The sequence below is a fragment of the Stegostoma tigrinum genome, chromosome 14 (genome assembly GCF_030684315.1).
Source record: "Stegostoma tigrinum isolate sSteTig4 chromosome 14, sSteTig4.hap1, whole genome shotgun sequence".
In the NCBI taxonomy this organism is placed as follows: Eukaryota; Metazoa; Chordata; class Chondrichthyes; order Orectolobiformes; family Stegostomatidae; genus Stegostoma; species Stegostoma tigrinum.
In genome coordinates this window covers 37,473,877-37,492,754 of record NC_081367.1, presented here as the reverse complement: position 1 = coordinate 37,492,754, position 18,878 = coordinate 37,473,877, and the positions used below count along the sequence as shown (strand labels likewise).

Here is an 18,878-nt window from a genome sequence, read left to right as displayed (position 1 = left end):
AGGGATTCACTCAATCCCTGCTGTCTGTACCTGACATATGCTTCATTCCTTTACTTGAACCAAACAGCTTTGAGTTCTCCCTTGGTGTATTTTTTTTAAAGATAAAAGAATTTGAGTGGGTGGGGTCAGGCTCACTGACCCAAATGGGACTTCAGTTTTGCTTGCAGTTAGTTGAGTTTTTTGCTAGCTGGCTGACGGAGCCAACAACCAGAGTGAGCTCTCTGCTGCTAAATTGAAGAGATAAAGAGAGGGTTTTCCTCTTAGAACACAGAGGGGCCAGACTGTTTCCTCCATTGTTTCTGTCTACTGTTACTGGAGAGAGGCAGCACATCAGACTAATGACTGTTTTGCTGAATTACAATTTTGCCAAAGGGTGTGTTTATTGGAAACTGCCTATAATGGAACAGTTGGGGATTGGTGATAAAATAACACATTATCTTGTTAAATATTACAACAAAGTTATGCCAATTATCTTTTTGATTATTTTAACTGTGTTGTAAGAATAAAGTGTGTTTTGATTAAAGCTTTGTGATGGCCCAATCAAATCATGTCAGGAACACTGCCTTACACTTGTCTTTTAGAAGGGTACAGGTTAGGATCGAGTGTATCTCCTTAAATACTCTTGGGAGTCTGGTCAGGTCCGTACACAAACACAGTTCAAGCAAGTGGCCAAGAGGGTATCTCTGCCTGCCTATGTTCTGTAATGTAATAAAATGTGAGGCTGGATGAACACAGCAGGCCAAGCAGCATCTCAGGAGCACAAAAGCTGACGTTTCGGGCCTAGACCCTTCATCAGAGAGGGGGATGGGGAGAGGGAACTGGAATAAATAGGGAGAGAGGGGGAGGTGGACCGAAGATGGAGAGTAAAGAAGATAGGTGGAGAGAGTGTAGGTGGGGAGGTAGGGAGGGGATAGGTCAGTCCAGGGAAGACGGACAGGTCAAGGAGGTGGGATGAGGTTAGTAGGTAGCTGGGGGTGCGGCTTGGGGTGGGAGGAAGGGATGGGTGAGAGGAAGAACCGGTTAGGGAGGCAGAGACAGGTTGGACTGGTTTTGGGATGCAGTGGGTGGGGGGGGAAGAGCTGGGCTGGTTGTGTGGTGCAGTGGGGGGAGGGGAAGAACTGGGCTGGTTTAGGGATGCAGTAGGGGAAGGGGAGATTTTGAAACTGGTAAAGTCCACATTGATACCATATGGCTGCAGGGTTCCCAGGCGGAATATGAGTTGCTGTTCCTGCAACCTTCGGGTGGCATCTTTGTGGCAGTGCAGGAGGCCCATGATGGACATGTCATCTAGAGAATGGGAGGGGGAGTGGAAATGGTTTGCGACTGGGAGGTGCAGTTGTTTGTTGCGAACTGAGCAGAGGTGTTCTGCAAAGCGGTCCCCAAGCCTCCCCTTGGTTTCCCCAATGTAGAGGAAGCCGCACCGGGTACAGTGGATGCAGTATACCACATTGGCAGATGTGCAGGTGAACCTCTGCTTAATGTGGAATGTCATCTTGGGGCCTGGGATGGGGGTGAGGGAGGAGGTGTGGGGACAAGTGTAGCATTTCCTGCGGTTGCAGGGGAAGGTGCCGGGTGTGGTGGGGTTGGAGGGCAGTGTGGAGCGAACAAGGGAGTCACGGAGAGAGTGGTCTCTTTTTCCATCCCCTCCCCTGTCTGCTTTCCGGAGAGACCACTCTCTCCGTGACTCCCTTGTTCGCTCCACACTGCCCTCCAACCCCACCACACCCGGCACCTTCCCCTGCAACCGCAGGAAACGCTACACTTGTCCCCACACCTCCTCCCTCACCCCTATCCCAGGCCCCAAGATGACATTCCACATTAAGCAGAGGTTCACCTGCACATCTGCCAATGTGGTATACTGCATCCATTGTACCCGGTGCGGCTTCCTCTACATTGGGGAAACCAAGTGGAGGCTTGGAGACCGCTTTGCAGAACACCTCCGCTCAGTTCGCAACAAACAACTGCACCTCCCAGTCGCAAACCATTTCCACTCCCCCTCCTATTCTCTAGATGACATGTCCATCATGGGCCTCCTGCACAGCTACAATGATGCCACCCGAAGGTTGCAGGAACAGCAACTCATATTCCGCCTGGGAACCCTGCAGCCATATGGTATCAATGTGGACTTCACCAGTTTCAAAATCTCCCCTTGCCCTACTGCATCCCTAAACCAGCACAGTTTGTCCCCTCCCCCCACTGCACCACACAACCAGCCCAGCTCTTCCCCCCCACCCACTGCATCCCAAAACCAGTCCAACCTGTCTCTGCCTCCCTAACCTTGCTATGGCAGTGAAGACCTAACCGAACAAGATGGGCCAAGCTCTTGCAACCTCCCTCCCTAACTCTCACCCATCCCTTCCTCCCACCCCAAGCCGCACCCCCAGCTACCTACTAACCTCATCCCACCTCCTTGACCTGTCCGTCTTCCCTGGACTGACCTATCCCCTCCCTACCACCCCACCTACACTCTCTCCACCTATCTTCTTTACTCTCCATCTTCGGTCCACTTCCCCCTCTCTCCCTATTTATTCCAGTTCCCTCTCCCCATCCCCCTCTCTGATGAAGGGTCTAGGCCCGAAACGTCAGCTTTTGTGCTCCTGAGATGCTGCTTGGCCTGCTGTGTTCATCCAGCCTCACATTTTATTATCTTGGAATTCTCCAGCATCTGCAGTTCCCATTATCTATGTTCTGTAATGCTTTGCTCTGTCATACTCTTTGGACAGCCCTCCTGGTTTATGTCCTCATTTACTAATTTTTATCCTCAGATGATTGCTGTTGATCCTCTGTTTTTACTGTATCCAGGTTATTCCAACACCCCTTCATTGAGTCCAATTCAGAAATTGGATGGATGAACAGTTGAGGAGGATGGCAGCCATACAGCATTCAGGGACATTGTGTAGAAGAAGCAGTTGCACGATGACTCGGACAGGTACCAGCAAGCTGCATTTACCAGATCTGTTTTATCCTTTAGGTTCTGGCACCAGGTGGTTTTCTTGCTGAAGGAGAGTAGAATTGGAGGTGTAGGTTGACCAGGGTTAGCTGAGGTATTAATGACATGCAAATGCAAGGAGAAAAAGTTGGTTGCTATTTAGGGCTCAAGAGGAAAATCACATGAATTTTTCTTGGTATTGAGAATCGATTCTTTCAGCTTTGTGATACTTTGCTACCTCAATTGCCATTACTTATGCTACAAAAGGGAGATGAAAATTCTGCCCAAAGCATTTCACCATTTATTAAATCCAAAATACACAATTTTTCTAAACAACGACTATATCAGACAGCATTGTGTCCTTTTTAATTCTAAAACTGAGCTCAAGCCCAAGGACAGGTTGCAAGAGCTTGGCCCATCTTGTTCGATTAGGTCTTCACTGCCATAGCAAGGACAAGCTGAGGGACTAGACGGAAAAGATATTGTATTCCTGAGGAAAATGTGTCATGTTTATTGTATCACTGTCTTTCCATTGGTGCCCAGGTCATTACCTAACTGCAGGAGGAAGCAGGAAGTCAAATGTGATTGATAGAGTTTCCAACTCAGGCTGTACATCTGCCTAGAGACACTAACAGAAATGATGCCACAGAAAAGTCTGGGTTCATGGCAAAGGCAGGTCAGGGGCACAAATTTCAAAAGTTAACCAATGGAGGATGATCAGTACAGCAAAAGTAAATTGTAGAAAATGACCACATAGAATTTATTTATCAGAACTTCATCAAGTTAGCGTAAACAACTACAGAAAGAGTATGAGAGATTATCGGAACTGCAGATGCTGGAGAATTCCAAGATAATAAAATGTGAGGCTGCCTCACATTCTATTATCACAGAAAGAGTATGAACAGCTATTCCCTAGATTAAAAACCTACCAAGGCCATTTTTTTTTTAAAAAAGAGACTTCTTTCATGGGTACAGGCTTCCTAAAGGTAGCTCAAAAGCATGGGTAAAACATTACTATCTGGGGGAAAATATGAGATTTTATTAACTTAGCAAAATATGGTCCAACTTAAACAGCTTTTTATTGAAATAAACCCTACAGCTTTTCAAGATAATAAAGTGTGAAGCTGGATGAACACAGCAGGCCCAGCAGCATCTCAGGAGCACAAAAGCTGACGTTTCGGGCCTAGACCCTTCATCAGAGAGGGGGATGGGGTGAGGCTTCTGGAATAAATAGGGAGAGAGGGGGAGGCGGACCAAAGATGGAGAGAAAAGAAGATAGGTGGAGAGGAGAGTATAGCTGGGGAGGTAGGGAGGGGATAGGTCAGTCCAGGGAAGACGGACAGGTCAAGCAGGTGGGATGAGGTTGGTAGGTAGGAGATGGAGGTGCGGCTTGGGGTGGGAGGAAGGGATGGGTGAGAGGAAGAACAGGTTAGGGAGGCAGAGACAGGTTGGACTGGTTTTGGGATGCAGTGGGTGGAGGGGAAGAGCTGGGCTAGTTGTGTGATGCAGTGGGGGGAGGGGACGAACTGGGCTGGTTTTGGGATGCGGTGGGGGAAGGGGAGATTTTGAAGCTGGTGAAGTCCACATTGATACCATTGGGCTGCAGGGTTCCCAAGCGAAATATGAGTTGCTGTTCCTGTAACCTTCGGGTACCCTGTTCCCTCCTCTAGATTTGGTCTGTTCTGGGTGTAAGAGGATGCCATCCACACCTGTGAACTCCCAATTCCAGCTTCCTGGTGGGAGCTACACCAAAAAGGCAGAACTACTGCGCTCACATTACACTTTCTACATGGCCATGAAGCAGCCATGTCCAGTTAACAGTGAGCTGAAATGTCTGATTATTCATTGACATTGGGATATAGCTTTCAGTACAGGTCCCACACATGCACATATGTAGAATTGGTTACCTACATTAACGATGGTGCAGATTAAACAAACACAGATATGAAACCCAATCAGTGCATCCCTTCACTACTGACACTGCAGTTATCTCGCACAACATTTCCTTTGGTCACTGCCAAATCCCAACAGATACTTGGCCATCCCAATGGTTGAAGACCCCATTCATATGATCCACCAGCCTCCTCCCAACTGAATCCAGACATATGAAAACTGAATCTGTACAGCTCCGTTGGTGGATATATACACTTTGACAACACTGTGATTATCCATCTTAAATGATGGGTCCCACCCTATAGGCCAGACTATTCCACATTGGATCACATTGACACTACACACTCTCCCATCCCAATTCACCAATGTCTCCTCGTTGCATTTTTTCATGCTCTAACTCCACGTTCTTCCCCTGCAAATCCCACCAACATGCAATCATGCCACTACCAGCATAGATGTGCACAGGAGACAACACCACCAGCCCCAGCCAGCATAGATTTAAACAATAGCCCAGGTAAGTGCAGTGTCTCAAGTAAAATGCAACACAGAGCATCAAAGGATGGTGAATGACCTTTGTGCTCCTCAAAGTAACCAGACCTTTTCTGTTATTTCACGTTCATTTGACCAGCATGCATTCTAACTCTGCCACTCACATATCACCAAACTCTAGACAAGGGTGGCGCAGTGGTAGTATGGCGCACTGACCTCTACATCGCCGAGGCCAGACGCCAACTCTCCGACACCACCTCCTACCGCCTCCTCGATCATGACCCCACACCCGAGCACCAAACCATCATCTCCAACACCATTCATGACCTCATCACCTCAGGGGACCTCCCACCCACAGCCTCCAACCTCATTGTTCCCCAACCCCGCACGGCCCGTTTCTATCTCCTTCCCAAAATCCACAAACCTGCCTGCCCTGGTCGACCCATCGTCTCAGCCTGCTCCTGCCCCACCGAACTCATCTCCACCTATCTGGACTCCATTTTCTCCCCTTTGGTCCAGGAACTCCCCACCTATGTCCGTGACACCACCCACGCCCTCCACCTCCTCCAGGACTTCCAATTCCCTGGCCCCCAACACCTCATATTCACCATGGACGTCCAGTCCCTGTACACCTGCATTCCGCATGGAGATGGCCTCAAGGCCCTCCGCTTCTTCCTGTCCCGCAGGCCCGACCAGGCCCCCTCCACCGACACTCTCATCCACCTAGCTGAACTCGTCCTCACACTCAACAACTTCTCTTTTGACTCCTCCCACTTCCTACAGACTAAGGGGGTGGCCATGGGCACCCGCATGGGCCCCAGCTATGCCTGCCTCTTTGTAGGTTACGTGGAACAGTCCCTCTTCCGCACCTACACAGGCCCCAAACCCCACCTCTTCCTCCGGTACATTGATGACTGTATCGGCGCCGCCTCTTGCTCCCCAGAGGAGCTCGAACAGTTCATCCACTTCACCAACACCTTCCACCCCAACCTTCAGTTCACCTGGGCCATCTCCAGCACATCCCTCACCTTCCTGGACCTCTCAGTCTCCATCTCAGGCAACCAGCTTGTAACTGATGTCCATTTCAAGCCCACCGACTCCCACAGCTACCTAGAATACACCTCCTCCCACCCACCCTCCTGCAAAAACTCCATCCCCTATTCCCAATTCCTCCGCCTCCGCCGCATTTGCTCCCACAATAAGACATTCCACTCCCGCACATCCCAGATGTCCAAGTTCTTTAAGGACCGCAACTTTCCCCCCACGGTGATTGAGAACGCCCTTGACCGCGTCTCCCGCATTTCCCGCGACACATCCCTCACACCCCGCCCCCGCCACAACCGCCCCAAGAGGATCCCCCTCGTTCTCACACACCACCCTACCAACCTCCGGATACAACGCATTATCCTCCGACACTTCCGCCATTTACAATCCGACCCCACCACCCAAGACATTTTTCCATCCCCTCCCCTGTCTGCTTTCCGGAGAGACCACTCTCTCCGTGACTCCCTTGTTCGCTCCACACTGCCCTCCAACCCCACCACACCCGGCACCTTCCCCTGCAACCGCAGGAAATGCTACACTTGTCCCCACACCTCCTCCCTCACCCCCATCCCAGGCCCCAAGATGACATTCCACATTAAGCAGAGGTTCACCTGCACATCTGCCAATGTGGTATACTGCATCCACTGTACCCGGTGCGGCTTCCTCTACATTGGGGAAACCAAGCGGTGGCTTGGGGACCGCTTTGCAGAACACCTCCGCTCAGTTCGCAACAAACAACTGCACCTCCCAGTCGCAAACCATTTCCACTCCCCCTCCCATTCTCTTGATGACATGTCCATCATGGGCCTCCTGCACAGCCACAATGATGCCACCCGAAGGTTGCAGGAACAGCAACTCATATTCCGCCTGGGAACCCTGCAGCCATATGGTATCAATGTGGACTTCACCAGTTTCAAAATCTCCCCTTCCCCCACTGCATCCCTAAACCAGCCCAGTTCATCCCCTCCCCCCACTGCACCACACAACCAGCCCAGCTCTTCCCCCCCACCCACTGCATCCCAAAACCAGTCCAACCTGTCTCTGCCTCCCTAACCGGTTCTTCCTCTCACCCATCCCTTCCTCCCACCCCAAGCCGCACCTCCAGCTACCTCCTAACCTCATCCCACCTCCTTGACCTGTCCGTCTTCCCTGGACTGACCTATCCCCTCCCTACCTCCCCACCTACACCCTCTCCACCTATCTTCTTTACTCTCCATCTTCGGTCCGCCTCCCCTTCTCTCCCTATTTATTCCAGTTCCCTCCCCCCATCCCCCTCTCTGATGAAGGGTCTAGGCCCGAAACGTCAGCTTTTGTGCTCCTGAGATGCTGCTTGGCCTGCTGTGTTCATCCAGCCTCACATTTTATTATCTAGAACTACCGTTCTCATTGCTGCATACATCCTGTTCCTTCAATGGCTTTCACTCGCCTAATTTTCCCAAACTCCTAATTCTTCTTGCCCTCTGCTTTTTCTATTCACTCACCTGATTTTTTTCTTCTCCTGCATCACGATTCACAAATCATAGAATCCATACAGTGTGGAAACAGGGCCTTTGGCCCAACAAGTCCACACCAACCCTCAGAGCATCTCACCCAGACCCATTCCCCCATAACCCACCTAATCTACACATCCCTGAGCACTACAGGCAATTTAGCACGGCCAATACACCTAGCCTGCTCATTTGGACTGTGGGAGGAAACTGGAGAACCCGGAGGAAACCCACATAGACACAGGGAGAATGTGCTAACTCCACACAGTCGCCCAAGGGTGGAATTAAACCCAGGTCCCTGGTGCTGAGAGGCAGCAGTGCTAACCACTGTGCCACCGTGCCAACTGACCACTCTTCCATCCACCTTCATCTTCAGCGCCTTCTTTTATCACTTCGCCTCACACCAGACTGAAATCGCACGAGCCCCTTGACAGACTGTGTCCAGATCCCGGCTGACTATAGTCCTTGACTATATTGAGGTCTGGTTACTTTGACTTCAGACCTGGTCATTTAGTTGAAGCAAATACACTGTATTTGCCACACAAGCTGCTGACACAATCTTTAACATAACACAGTGCCACATGTCAACATGCTCATTCCTTTGACTGTTCAATCCTCTGAATTGTCACAAGGTGCCACTTCTACCTATGCACTAAGAAGCAATGAAACTCACAGAAGCTACCAGCCTCCAAATAAGTGCAAGGAGAGTGAGTGCTAACAAACAAAGTTAGAACCTATGATAAATCATATTTAGCTGCGTGGGAAATGCTGTGTGTCCCTCTGTGCAAAGTGACCTGGGAGAAGCTTACAAGTTGTAGGTGTCGCAGAATTCCAAAGTGAAGTCCTGAGGACTGAATTAGTCCAACAGCAGGCATGATGAGGTAATAAGGTTGCTGGTGTGGCAATGCTGACTTGCTTTGGGGGGGGAGAGAGAACGCAAAGGGTGGAGTAGTACAGTTTCCATTGAGCACACAGGGTCATTGCAATGAAGAGATGGATGAAGACCCAGAGAAGCTAGCAGCAAACCACTCTGACATTCATTTGAGAATTGGCACCAGTTAGTTTCGCACACAGAGAGAAGTGGAAGCTGTATAGAAGTAAGGTGAGTTTGTATATTAGAACATGCAATTGCAAGGAAACAAGGCAGCTATTGCTGATTACAGAGATTCTGAACTTGGTAAATTAGCCTGGAGGGAAAAAAATCTACCTTTCTCCCCCCTCAATGTTGAGATTCTGATTTCAGTTTCCCCATATCTTCCCATATTTCAAACAAGTTGATCAAAATTGTACCCAATGATTGTTAATTTCTGACACAATTAAATAACCAGGGAATCAAATAGTAAAATGAACAGTTACAATTAATCCTCAAATTAAACATCAGTAATTTAAGTTATTAGACATATGGATTTTGTAAAATAAAATCCAAACTCCACTGCACAGTGCACCACAATATCTTGGATTCTGATCAACACAATTTACGGTGCAAGCATGCACATAAAGTCTGTGTGCAAATATAATGAATGCTCAGCATTATTTGTTTACTACTGACTGCAAAACATAGGCAAAATATTCAGTTTAGGCCACTAACCCCCAATGATAACCTGCTTTGTCAGTTCACTATTAACTTCGCACAAAATGTAAATTGCAGGGCCTTCATGTTGCGAAGAAGTTGCAAAGTCCTTAGAAATCTTTAATTAACTATCTACAGGCAGGGCAATCTATGAACAGAAGTTTGTTGACAGCCAACCTAATGCCAGTCAAGCAGCACCCATTATGCATGAGCAAAAGATATTTTTTAAAGAGAATGCAACTATTAAAGATGTGGGTGCAGGTACAACAGGAAGGGAAAGATCTGAGAAGAAAGTATGCCAGAGGAATGCGTGGGCTATAAAACAATCAACTATAAAACAGACTGCAAAAATTTCTAATTTCTGTCACACAGGCTTGCATCAGTTAATTGCTAGTATCAGTCATGCTGCTGGACAGAAGCTAGTTACTCCTTAAAATTAGGGAATAATTCAGCTGGACGAATTTCTAAAGAATGGGGCGGTAACAAATGAAGGAAAACAGATGCAGGTGAAAGATTTTGACAAGTTCAGTTAAAGAGCAGTTAATAATTTTCTGGTGAGAGTCACGTTTATGTAAATAAATTTCAATATTTTATTATGTTTTGTGTCCCCACTTAAAGTGTGCTACCGCATGTTAGACCACTCAGAAAATAAAGGGTATAAGTGCATCAATAACTGATGGGGTGCAGTGGCTGTTGGCAACTAACTAGCTGCCAAACGAGTGTCTTCTTCCACATTTCACTGACATACTGAACATATTTTGCATTGTCTCTCCAACTGCATAGAAAAAATTGTGCTGTTTACAATCCTATAGTTTTTTTTTCAAATGAGATTCATTACTTAGAATAATTACTTAAGGCTAACTCATTTAATACTGGATCTTAAAAAAAATTCCAGCCAAAACATGCTATAAAACGATACTGCACAATTATGTACAGTACAAATTAACCAAGTGTGACTTTAAAATACAGAAGCAACAGCTTTTATTTAAGACTGCAATCTTGCTTAATTACTTAATTATGGATTAGAAACTTATGTAACATACTAGGAGTATTTTACACTTTGTTACAACTGAGAATTGTGTCACAAATTACAGCAGTCAATAAAAAAGAACTAAATAATCAACATAGACAAAATTCTAAAGTAACTTGAAGTGAAACTATGCATGGTACAAATTAAGGAAGGAAAACAATGTGTACAGATTCAAAGCAAAACAAAAAGCATTTAAAATAATGTACAACATTGGTCTCAAGAAAGTACAGTATTTAAGTGTTACTGCCCATATTTCTGTTACAAAAGTTCTGTTCTTTTGTACTTGGAGTCTTGCTTATTCCAATCTTCTAATTCAATTCTGAAGAACTTAATTTGCCGGTTGCTATCCAGTTACAGCTGGTCCATTGGTCACATGACGCTGAAAAATGTCTCATCCGTCTGTCACCAGCAAGACATTTCATACCAAACAGTAGAGAATTCACTTCAGACGTAGAAAAGTCTGACTTTGGAAGTACTTACAAGAAGATCATCGTCATAGAATTTGGTTTCAATGACTACATTACCGCTGTTGATAAGGAATAAAGTGAACTTAATTAGAATTATAATATTTACAAATTACACTTGTTAAAACCTTCATAAATAATGAGGTTAAACCAAAGAACTAAATCTAACAGCTGAATCTAATAGGGCATTTTATACGCACATATATATTGCTCTCTTTCCACCTTAAAAGTCTAATTGGTAGCATTTATTAAAATACTTGAATTCAATATATTGTTAACATCTCAATGCAATCTTTCACAAACAGCTTTAATTTTCTTTATTCATAACTAACTATAGCATAAACACTAAGTACTACAGAATGAACGTTGATTCAGCTTTAGTTACAGAACTAGCTGAACGAAATGCTGACAATTAATCCATGACAATCCTGATTTCGAAAAAACATGAAAATGCATCAAATGGTGTATAATTTATTATTGTTCAACAGACTAAAAAACATCATTTTCTAATATCTCTTAAGAAATTTTGAAGGATACCTTATTGATGTTCAGAAACAGAACACTTCACATAGTACTGAAATGACATGCACATCCTAAGGCACAGATTTTCATTAATGTAACATTCACTCAAAGTTAAATGCTTCAGATTAAGCAGCAATATACTTAAAGTGAGAACACAGAAACTGATCAACAATCAGCTCCAATACAGAGAAGCATTAGTTTGGAAAAGCTAAAAATAAATCATAGAATCTCAATACTTCACAAATTTCCAGATATATTCAACAGGCTTCAATCCGAGTAAGATACAAGGTTTTTTTTTGTACTGTTAATATTAATCAAATTTCTGATAGGATTGTCTTCAATGTCAAATTGTACAATAGCAACAGATGTTTAATGTAATTCCACTGCTAACCTAGTTTCTTTGTCCTCTGCTTTCCTCTTCACAAATGTAATGAGCATTGCAATAATCATATGGTCTGCTCAGAATAGGATTAATCAACGAGAAACAAAAGTGATGGGTACAAATCTGGTTAGTACCTTTAATTGTCGGTGTTCCACTTAATCATTTTACAGCTATGTAACCAGAAGATGACCTATCTCTGAGAGTGTTTCTCCACTAATTCATCAATATATGAATAGCAGTGAGACAGCTACTGCTCATCAACTGAAGGCAGAAGCAACACGACCTGACTCTGATCCAATTTGAAGATATTATATTATTATTCGGATAACTCTGCCCAAAATCTTGATCGTAATTTCAGATAGGATGATTCTTTGATTCTTCAAAGATTGGATAAGTTATCCAAAGCTATAGCCTTTATGATATTCTTAGGCAGGACACACTGGTAGCAATTAACATCTCACATTTTGATAGAACTGCTTTTGCAAAGGGAGGAATGGTGAAAGAGAAACGTGACAGAAATAACACTGTAATCAATGACAACATTAGTAAATACCAGATAATCAAACCATCGGATTTAAGTCTGAAGGTCGAATTAGAGGTGGGTCAGGAATGAAAACCCTTTAAATATAATCGTGACAACACAAACCTACAACTTTGCCTGAGCCACTTGGAAGGTATTCTCAACTGGTATAATTGTATCATTAGTGAGTTAGTTCTTCAATTTTAAATTTAAATTACAATGTGAAGCAGGTGTTATTAGAAATAGAATATTTGTCAACAGATGATGATTGTATCTACAGCTATTGTAGAGTTACGACATACTCTCGAAAGAAGTATGCAACCCACAGTACCAATTTTATGATTTGTTTGTCTGAGGATTCTAGCCACAATAGCCTCACTGAGATGATTCAACAATGCATGATTGAAGGATGTATTAGAACAGTCACTGACTCCACCAAAGCATCTGTAAAAACTGGGATCTAAGAGTCACACCAAAATCTTACCCAGACAAGGCATACTGTAGCTTTTTTTTTTACTCAAAATGAAACATTTCACATACGTAGATGATAAGCTAGTAAATGAAGATACAAATTAGTATTTTCTTCAGAGAAGAATGCTGATTTAATATTCAATTATTACAGCTGTGTATTTATCAAGATTGATCAGTGTGTGTTTTTAGTGCATACGATTCTAGGACTTCCACTGAGTTCTCTGGCTTAACATTAGTCATGGGTCCATTTCTCTGCAGAAACTACAGCCACTATAACTGCTTAAGATTCAAAGCAATCATTCAACTCTTTAGGTAAGGAAAGGGATACAGGAAACCTCTCCTAATCCTCAAGCAAAATACAAAAGAATTAAATGAATTCAGCTTGGGTGGATACATTAAAGTAAGAGAAAGTCAATTTTGGAAGAGGAGATTTCATTTCTGATGAAGTTTTGTTCAACTGTAAGTAGACAACAAAAGGATGCACAGAGTCATACAGCATGGGAACAGTCCCTTCAGCCCAACACGTCCACGCTGACCAGGTTTTCTAAACCAAACTCGTCCCATTTGTCTGTGCTTAGCCCAGATCCCTCAAAACTTTCCTATTCATGTACCCAGCCCTACCATTTCCTCCAGCAGCTCATTCCACACACGCACCACCCTCTGTGTGAAAAGTTAGTCCCAGGTTCCTTGTAAATCTTTCCCCTCTCACTTTAAACCAATGCCCTCTAGTTTTGGACTTCCCTACCCTGGGGCAAAGACCTTGGCTATTCATCTCATCTATGTCCCTCATGACTGCATAAACCTCTATAAGGTCACTCCTCAACCTCCTACACTCCAGGGGAAAGAAGTCTCAGCCTCTCCTTATAACTCAAACCTTCCAGTCTTGGTAACATCCTTGTTAATCTTTTTTGCACCCTTCCCAGCTTAATAACATCTTCCTTAGGGCAGGGAAACCAAAATTGATCACGGTACTCCAAATGCGACCTTCCTAATGTCTTGTACTGCCATAACGGGGCACACTAACTGCTGTACTCAATGCTCTGACCAATGAAGGCAAGCATGCCAAATGCCTTCTTCACCAACCTGTCTACCTGTGACACCATTTTCAAGGAACCTGCACCCCCAGGTCTCTGTTTGACAGCACTCCCCATGGCCCTACCATTAAGTGTGTAAGTCCTGCACTGGTTTGTCTTAACAAAATGCAATACCTCAAATTTATTCATAAAGTCTCCGTGAATTTTGCAAATTAATGGAAACTTGTAACAGTTAATTCAATCTGTAGGTGTATCAGATTTGTGACAGAGTCAGCTTCCACCACAATGTATTTTTAAACTAGCACAGAAGATAACAAATTTAATCTGGGTTTAGATTTTTGAGTGCTATAACTGCTTTCCAGTGAACTGCAGTGAAAAACCATTTGGTTGGACACAGCCAAAAATTTCGGACTCTTTGGCAAATTTTCTTTTTCCTTGAAGATTATTTTCTAATCTTAATTTTTGCAGTGGCAAGCCTGGGTTTTAGAAATCTCAGTTGTTACAAGAGGACCCAAGACAACAGGTGAGAGAGAAGAATCTTCTGCATTTCTAAACAGATCATCAGGTTAATACAGGTCACACATGTTGTCCACAAACTAGGCTATTCCAACCAAACTGGGTGTTGGAAGAAAAAAAAATTTTTGGCAGAATTACACAACATTAAATAACTTCATTTAGTTGAAGCAAATACAGTGTATTTGCCACATGAGCTGCTGACATAATCTTTAATGTAACACAGTGCCACATGTCAACACGCTCATTCCTTTGACTGTTCAATCCTCTGAATTGTCACAAGGTGCCACTTCTACCTATGCACTAAGAAGCAATGAAACTCAAGAAGCTACCAGCCTCCAAATAAGCGCAAGGAGAGTGAGTGCTAACAAACCAAGTTAGAACCTAAGATAAATCATATTTAGCTGCTTTGGATACGTGTGTCCCTGTGCACAAAGTGATAGAAAGGCAGTGGAGTTCCTAACCACTATCCTCCTGCCCACCTGAATAGCTCCTGCCACCAAACTTACCAAACAGGTGGGCCATTAAATTCCATCCACTGAGTTTGGAAGGCAGTTAAATAGCAAATCCAAAGATGAGGTGATGTTGTTCAGTCTCTGTCTTCAGATATTGCCAGACCTGCTGGTATATCCAGCATTTTGTTTTTATTTAACCACCCAGTTATTTGGGAGGTTAAGGGAAAGCAAAAGTAGGACCTGTGATAAACCTGAGATGGAAGTAGAAATAAAGATGCTTTATAATACGACAGCTACGAAGGACGATGACAGGACATACTTCCTGAAGATACACATTAAAAGAATGTTACCAATTTATAGAATGGAAATAAAAATTCCTTAAAAGTTACCAACAAAAAAGTTGGGATTTGTCTTTAAAAGAAGACTAACGTCCATTTACTTGTTTAGGTACAAATCTTGCCATTTTCATTTACAGGAGAGAAACTTGCCACATCATTGTTTTTTTAAAATATGGATTATCCAGGTGTAGAATGTAAACATCTATATGGTAGAGGTGGAACAAAATCCCTAATGTTGCTATGTAGACTGGTAGAAAAATGTACAGAACAAAATGGCAATTCTGCCCTTACGGCAACAAAAATCACCTTAAAATGTATTGTTTCTGCATTATTCCATAACATTTTGTTCCAAGTAACACAAAACGGCCACCAATATGAAATATATACCTACCTGCAAATCAGAAACACAGATAATGATGATCAACCAGAAATACAATATTAATATTTTCACTATTCATTTATATTTCAGAAAATACATGTACATATAGGAGCAGCATATAACTGTAATTGATTACAATATTAGATTTGTAACTTTGGTTCTAAAGCAAAGCAGAGACCATGTTTCAATTTGACATTAAATACTCCATTCCTGGAGGTGCGTAATAACATCTCTGAACTGGTTGATTAGAAAAATAGGTTAAATAATCCTTTCACATAAGACATTGACAATGCAGTAAAGGCACCTCCTAAGCAGCAGCAACTACAATAAGCTTGAAAGATAGATGAATGAGTCTAAGACGAGCATTTTAAATCTAAATAAGGGCAGTTGTGCAGGTGAAAGCTGTGTTCGCTGAAGTGAACTGGGACAATATGCTAGGGGACATATAAATAGAGAAAACAGTGGCAAACATTTAAGAGTATATTTTAGAACACTCAGAATAAGTATATTCTTACAAAGAAAAACCTAAAGCTAAAAAAATTAATGAAATCATCAAATCTAAAGAAAAATCATATAACTGCAAAGATAAGTGGCAGGTCAGATGACTGGACAGATTATAAAGCGCAGCAAAGAGTGACTAATTTATATATTTTTAAAAAACTGCTAATGCTGGAAATCAGAAATTGATAGAAAAACTCAACAGGTCAGGCAGCACCTGTGGAGAGAAAGTAGAGCTAATGTTTCGGGTCCAATGACCCTTTTGAGTTCTAATGACTAATTTAAACCTCCTCCTCTAAAAGATTGATCAGGAGGAAAAACTGGTTATGAATGTAAAAATCGATTGCAGCTATTTAAAAAGTAGAAGGCAATGGTCAGCATGGTGGCACGGTAGTTAGCGCTGTTGCCTCACTGTACCAGGGTCCCAGGTTCAAAACCAGCCATGGATGTTTTTCTGCGTGGAGTTTGCATGCGTTTCCACTAGGTGCTCTAGGTTCCTCCTCCCACAGTCCAAAGATGTGCAGGCTGGGTGAATTAGCCATGGAAAATACGAGGTGACAGGGACAGGGAGTAGGTCTAGGTGGAATAATCTTTGGAAAGTTAGTCCGGACTCGGTGGACTAAATGGCCTCTATCTGCACTGTAGGATTTAATGATTTAAAGTGGGTATTGGTCTTCTTAGGAGTGAGAAAGGGGAGCTAGCAGTACAGAATAAGGAAATGACAGACGAAATGAACAAATACTTTGCTCCTGACTTCACTATAGAGAATATGGAAGCATCCCAGTAATAGCCATATATCAGGAGTGGAAATGGAGATGGAGATACAAACATTAAAAACTGGAAGCAGGATTCAGCAATTTACCTCCTTCAGCCTGCTCTGCCATTTGATATGAGCATAATTGATGTCATCTCTGCCTCAACTCCACTTTCCTGCCCATTCCCATAACCCATCAACCTTTCACTAATTAAAAATCTTATCTGTTCTGAGGAAGGGTCACTCAACTCAAAACGTTCACTCTGATTTCTCTCCACAGATGCTGCCAGACATGCTGAGCTTTTCCAGCAATTTCTGATTTTGTTTGTGATTTACAGCATCTGCAGTTCTTACTGTTTTAGAACTCTAAATGAATTCAAGTAGGAGACAATGTCCCAACATCCATAGCACTCTGGGGTAATGAATTTCCCAGATTCAAGACCCTTTCAGAAGCAATTTCTCCTGCTATCCCTTGTCCTAAAAATATGACCTCTTGTTCTAGCTTGCCCCACATGAGGAAATGTCCTTTCTACATTTGCTCTGTCAATCCCATTTAGTATCATAAATACGTCAATTAGAACTCCTCTTATTCTTCTAAACTCGAGAGAAAACTTGACAAGTTACAATCACCTAACAAGTGGTACTGAGCAAACTGATGAAGCTGTAGGCTGCCAAATCGCCAAGTCCCAATGGACTTCATTCTATTACCTTAAAAGAGGTGGCTAATGGAGATGGATAATGTGCTACTGTTAATTTTCCAAAATTCACTGGATTCTGGAAAGATTCCATCTGACAGGAAATTAGCTATTACAGCTCCTCTATTTAAGACAGGTTGGGGACAAAAAATAAAAAAAACTATAGGTCAGTTTGCTTGATGACTGTCGTCAGGCAGGTCTTAGAAACAATTAGAAAGGAGGTGATAGCATAGCGCTTAGGAAAATTTTGGGGAGGGGTAAAGTAAATTGAGAAGAGTCAACATGGATGTGCGAAAGGAAAATGATGTCTAACCAATTTACTGGAATTCTCTGAAAGAATAATATGAATGTACTGTACTTGAATTTCCAGAAGGCAAGTGACAAGGTTCCATGTAAAAGGTTATTGAACAAAGCAGGAGATCATGGTGTATGGGGTAAAATAATAGCATGGATTGATGATTGGCTGAATGGCTGGCACAAAACAGATAGTGTATATAAATGGATTTTATTAATGATTGGTAGGATGTAATAAGTGGAGTCCTGCAGAACTCTATACTAGTGCCTTAGTTCTTTACACTTTATAAAATGGCATAGATGAAGGGCGTGAAGGCATGGTAGCCAACTCTTAAAATAAAGATAAGGCGGAAAGAACGTTGTGAAAGAATATAAGGAGGATACAGACAAATTTAACGGGTTGAATGAGTTGGAAAAAAAAATCTGGCAGCTTAAGTAAAGGAAATGTTAGCATGCAGACACACCAAGTATTTAAGGTGGCTAGCGGAATACCAATTTTGATCATGAGAGGAATTAAACATGAAAATAAGGATTTTATGCTTCAGTTGTGTACAGCACTGGTGAGACCACATCTTGAATACTGTGTGCAGTTTTGTCTCCTTATTTGAAGTAAAGTTGTAAACGCATCGGAGGCTGTTTACTAGTTTCAAACTTGGAATGTGTAGGTTGTCTTATGGGCAAAGTTTAAAAGACTAGGCGTGTTTTCCTTGGAGCTTAGAAAGGTATGTGGTGACTCAATTGAGGTATACAAGATCCTGAACGGTCTTAACAAGGCGAATGTAGAAAGGGTATTTGCTCCATAGATGAGTCCAGAACTAGAAAGCAAGTTTAAAAATTATGGTCACCCTTTTAGGAAAGAGATTTTTTTGTAACTCAGAAGTTTCTGTGAGTTTGAAAGCCTGTTCCTGAAAAAGGTAGTGGAGGTAGGGAGACTTAATAATTTTAAACAAGTATATTTTGAAATCAGATATATTCTTGTTAGGCAAAGGGATCAGAGGTTTTCAGAGGTAGATGGGAATGTGAATTTCAGAATATGAATGTCAGCCAGGACGTACATGAAAAAACAGACTCAAGTGGCCAGATGGCCGATGGTCTGCTCCTAATTTGTGTTCATATC

General features: G+C 43.1%; 1 protein-coding gene across 1 annotated transcript in view; it reads right to left on the bottom strand.

Annotated features, from left to right (window-relative positions):
• Positions 1–10,365: 10,365 nt before the first annotated feature.
• The window catches only part of pde6d (phosphodiesterase 6D, cGMP-specific, rod, delta), a 54,984-nt gene continuing 46,471 nt past the window's right edge, over positions 10,366–18,878 (bottom strand). The window contains exon 5 of the mRNA XM_048541955.1: positions 10,366–10,968. Coding sequence (XP_048397912.1) covers positions 10,887–10,968 — 82 coding nt within the window. The 3' untranslated portion in view covers positions 10,366–10,886. The remainder of the gene's footprint in view (positions 10,969–18,878) is intronic.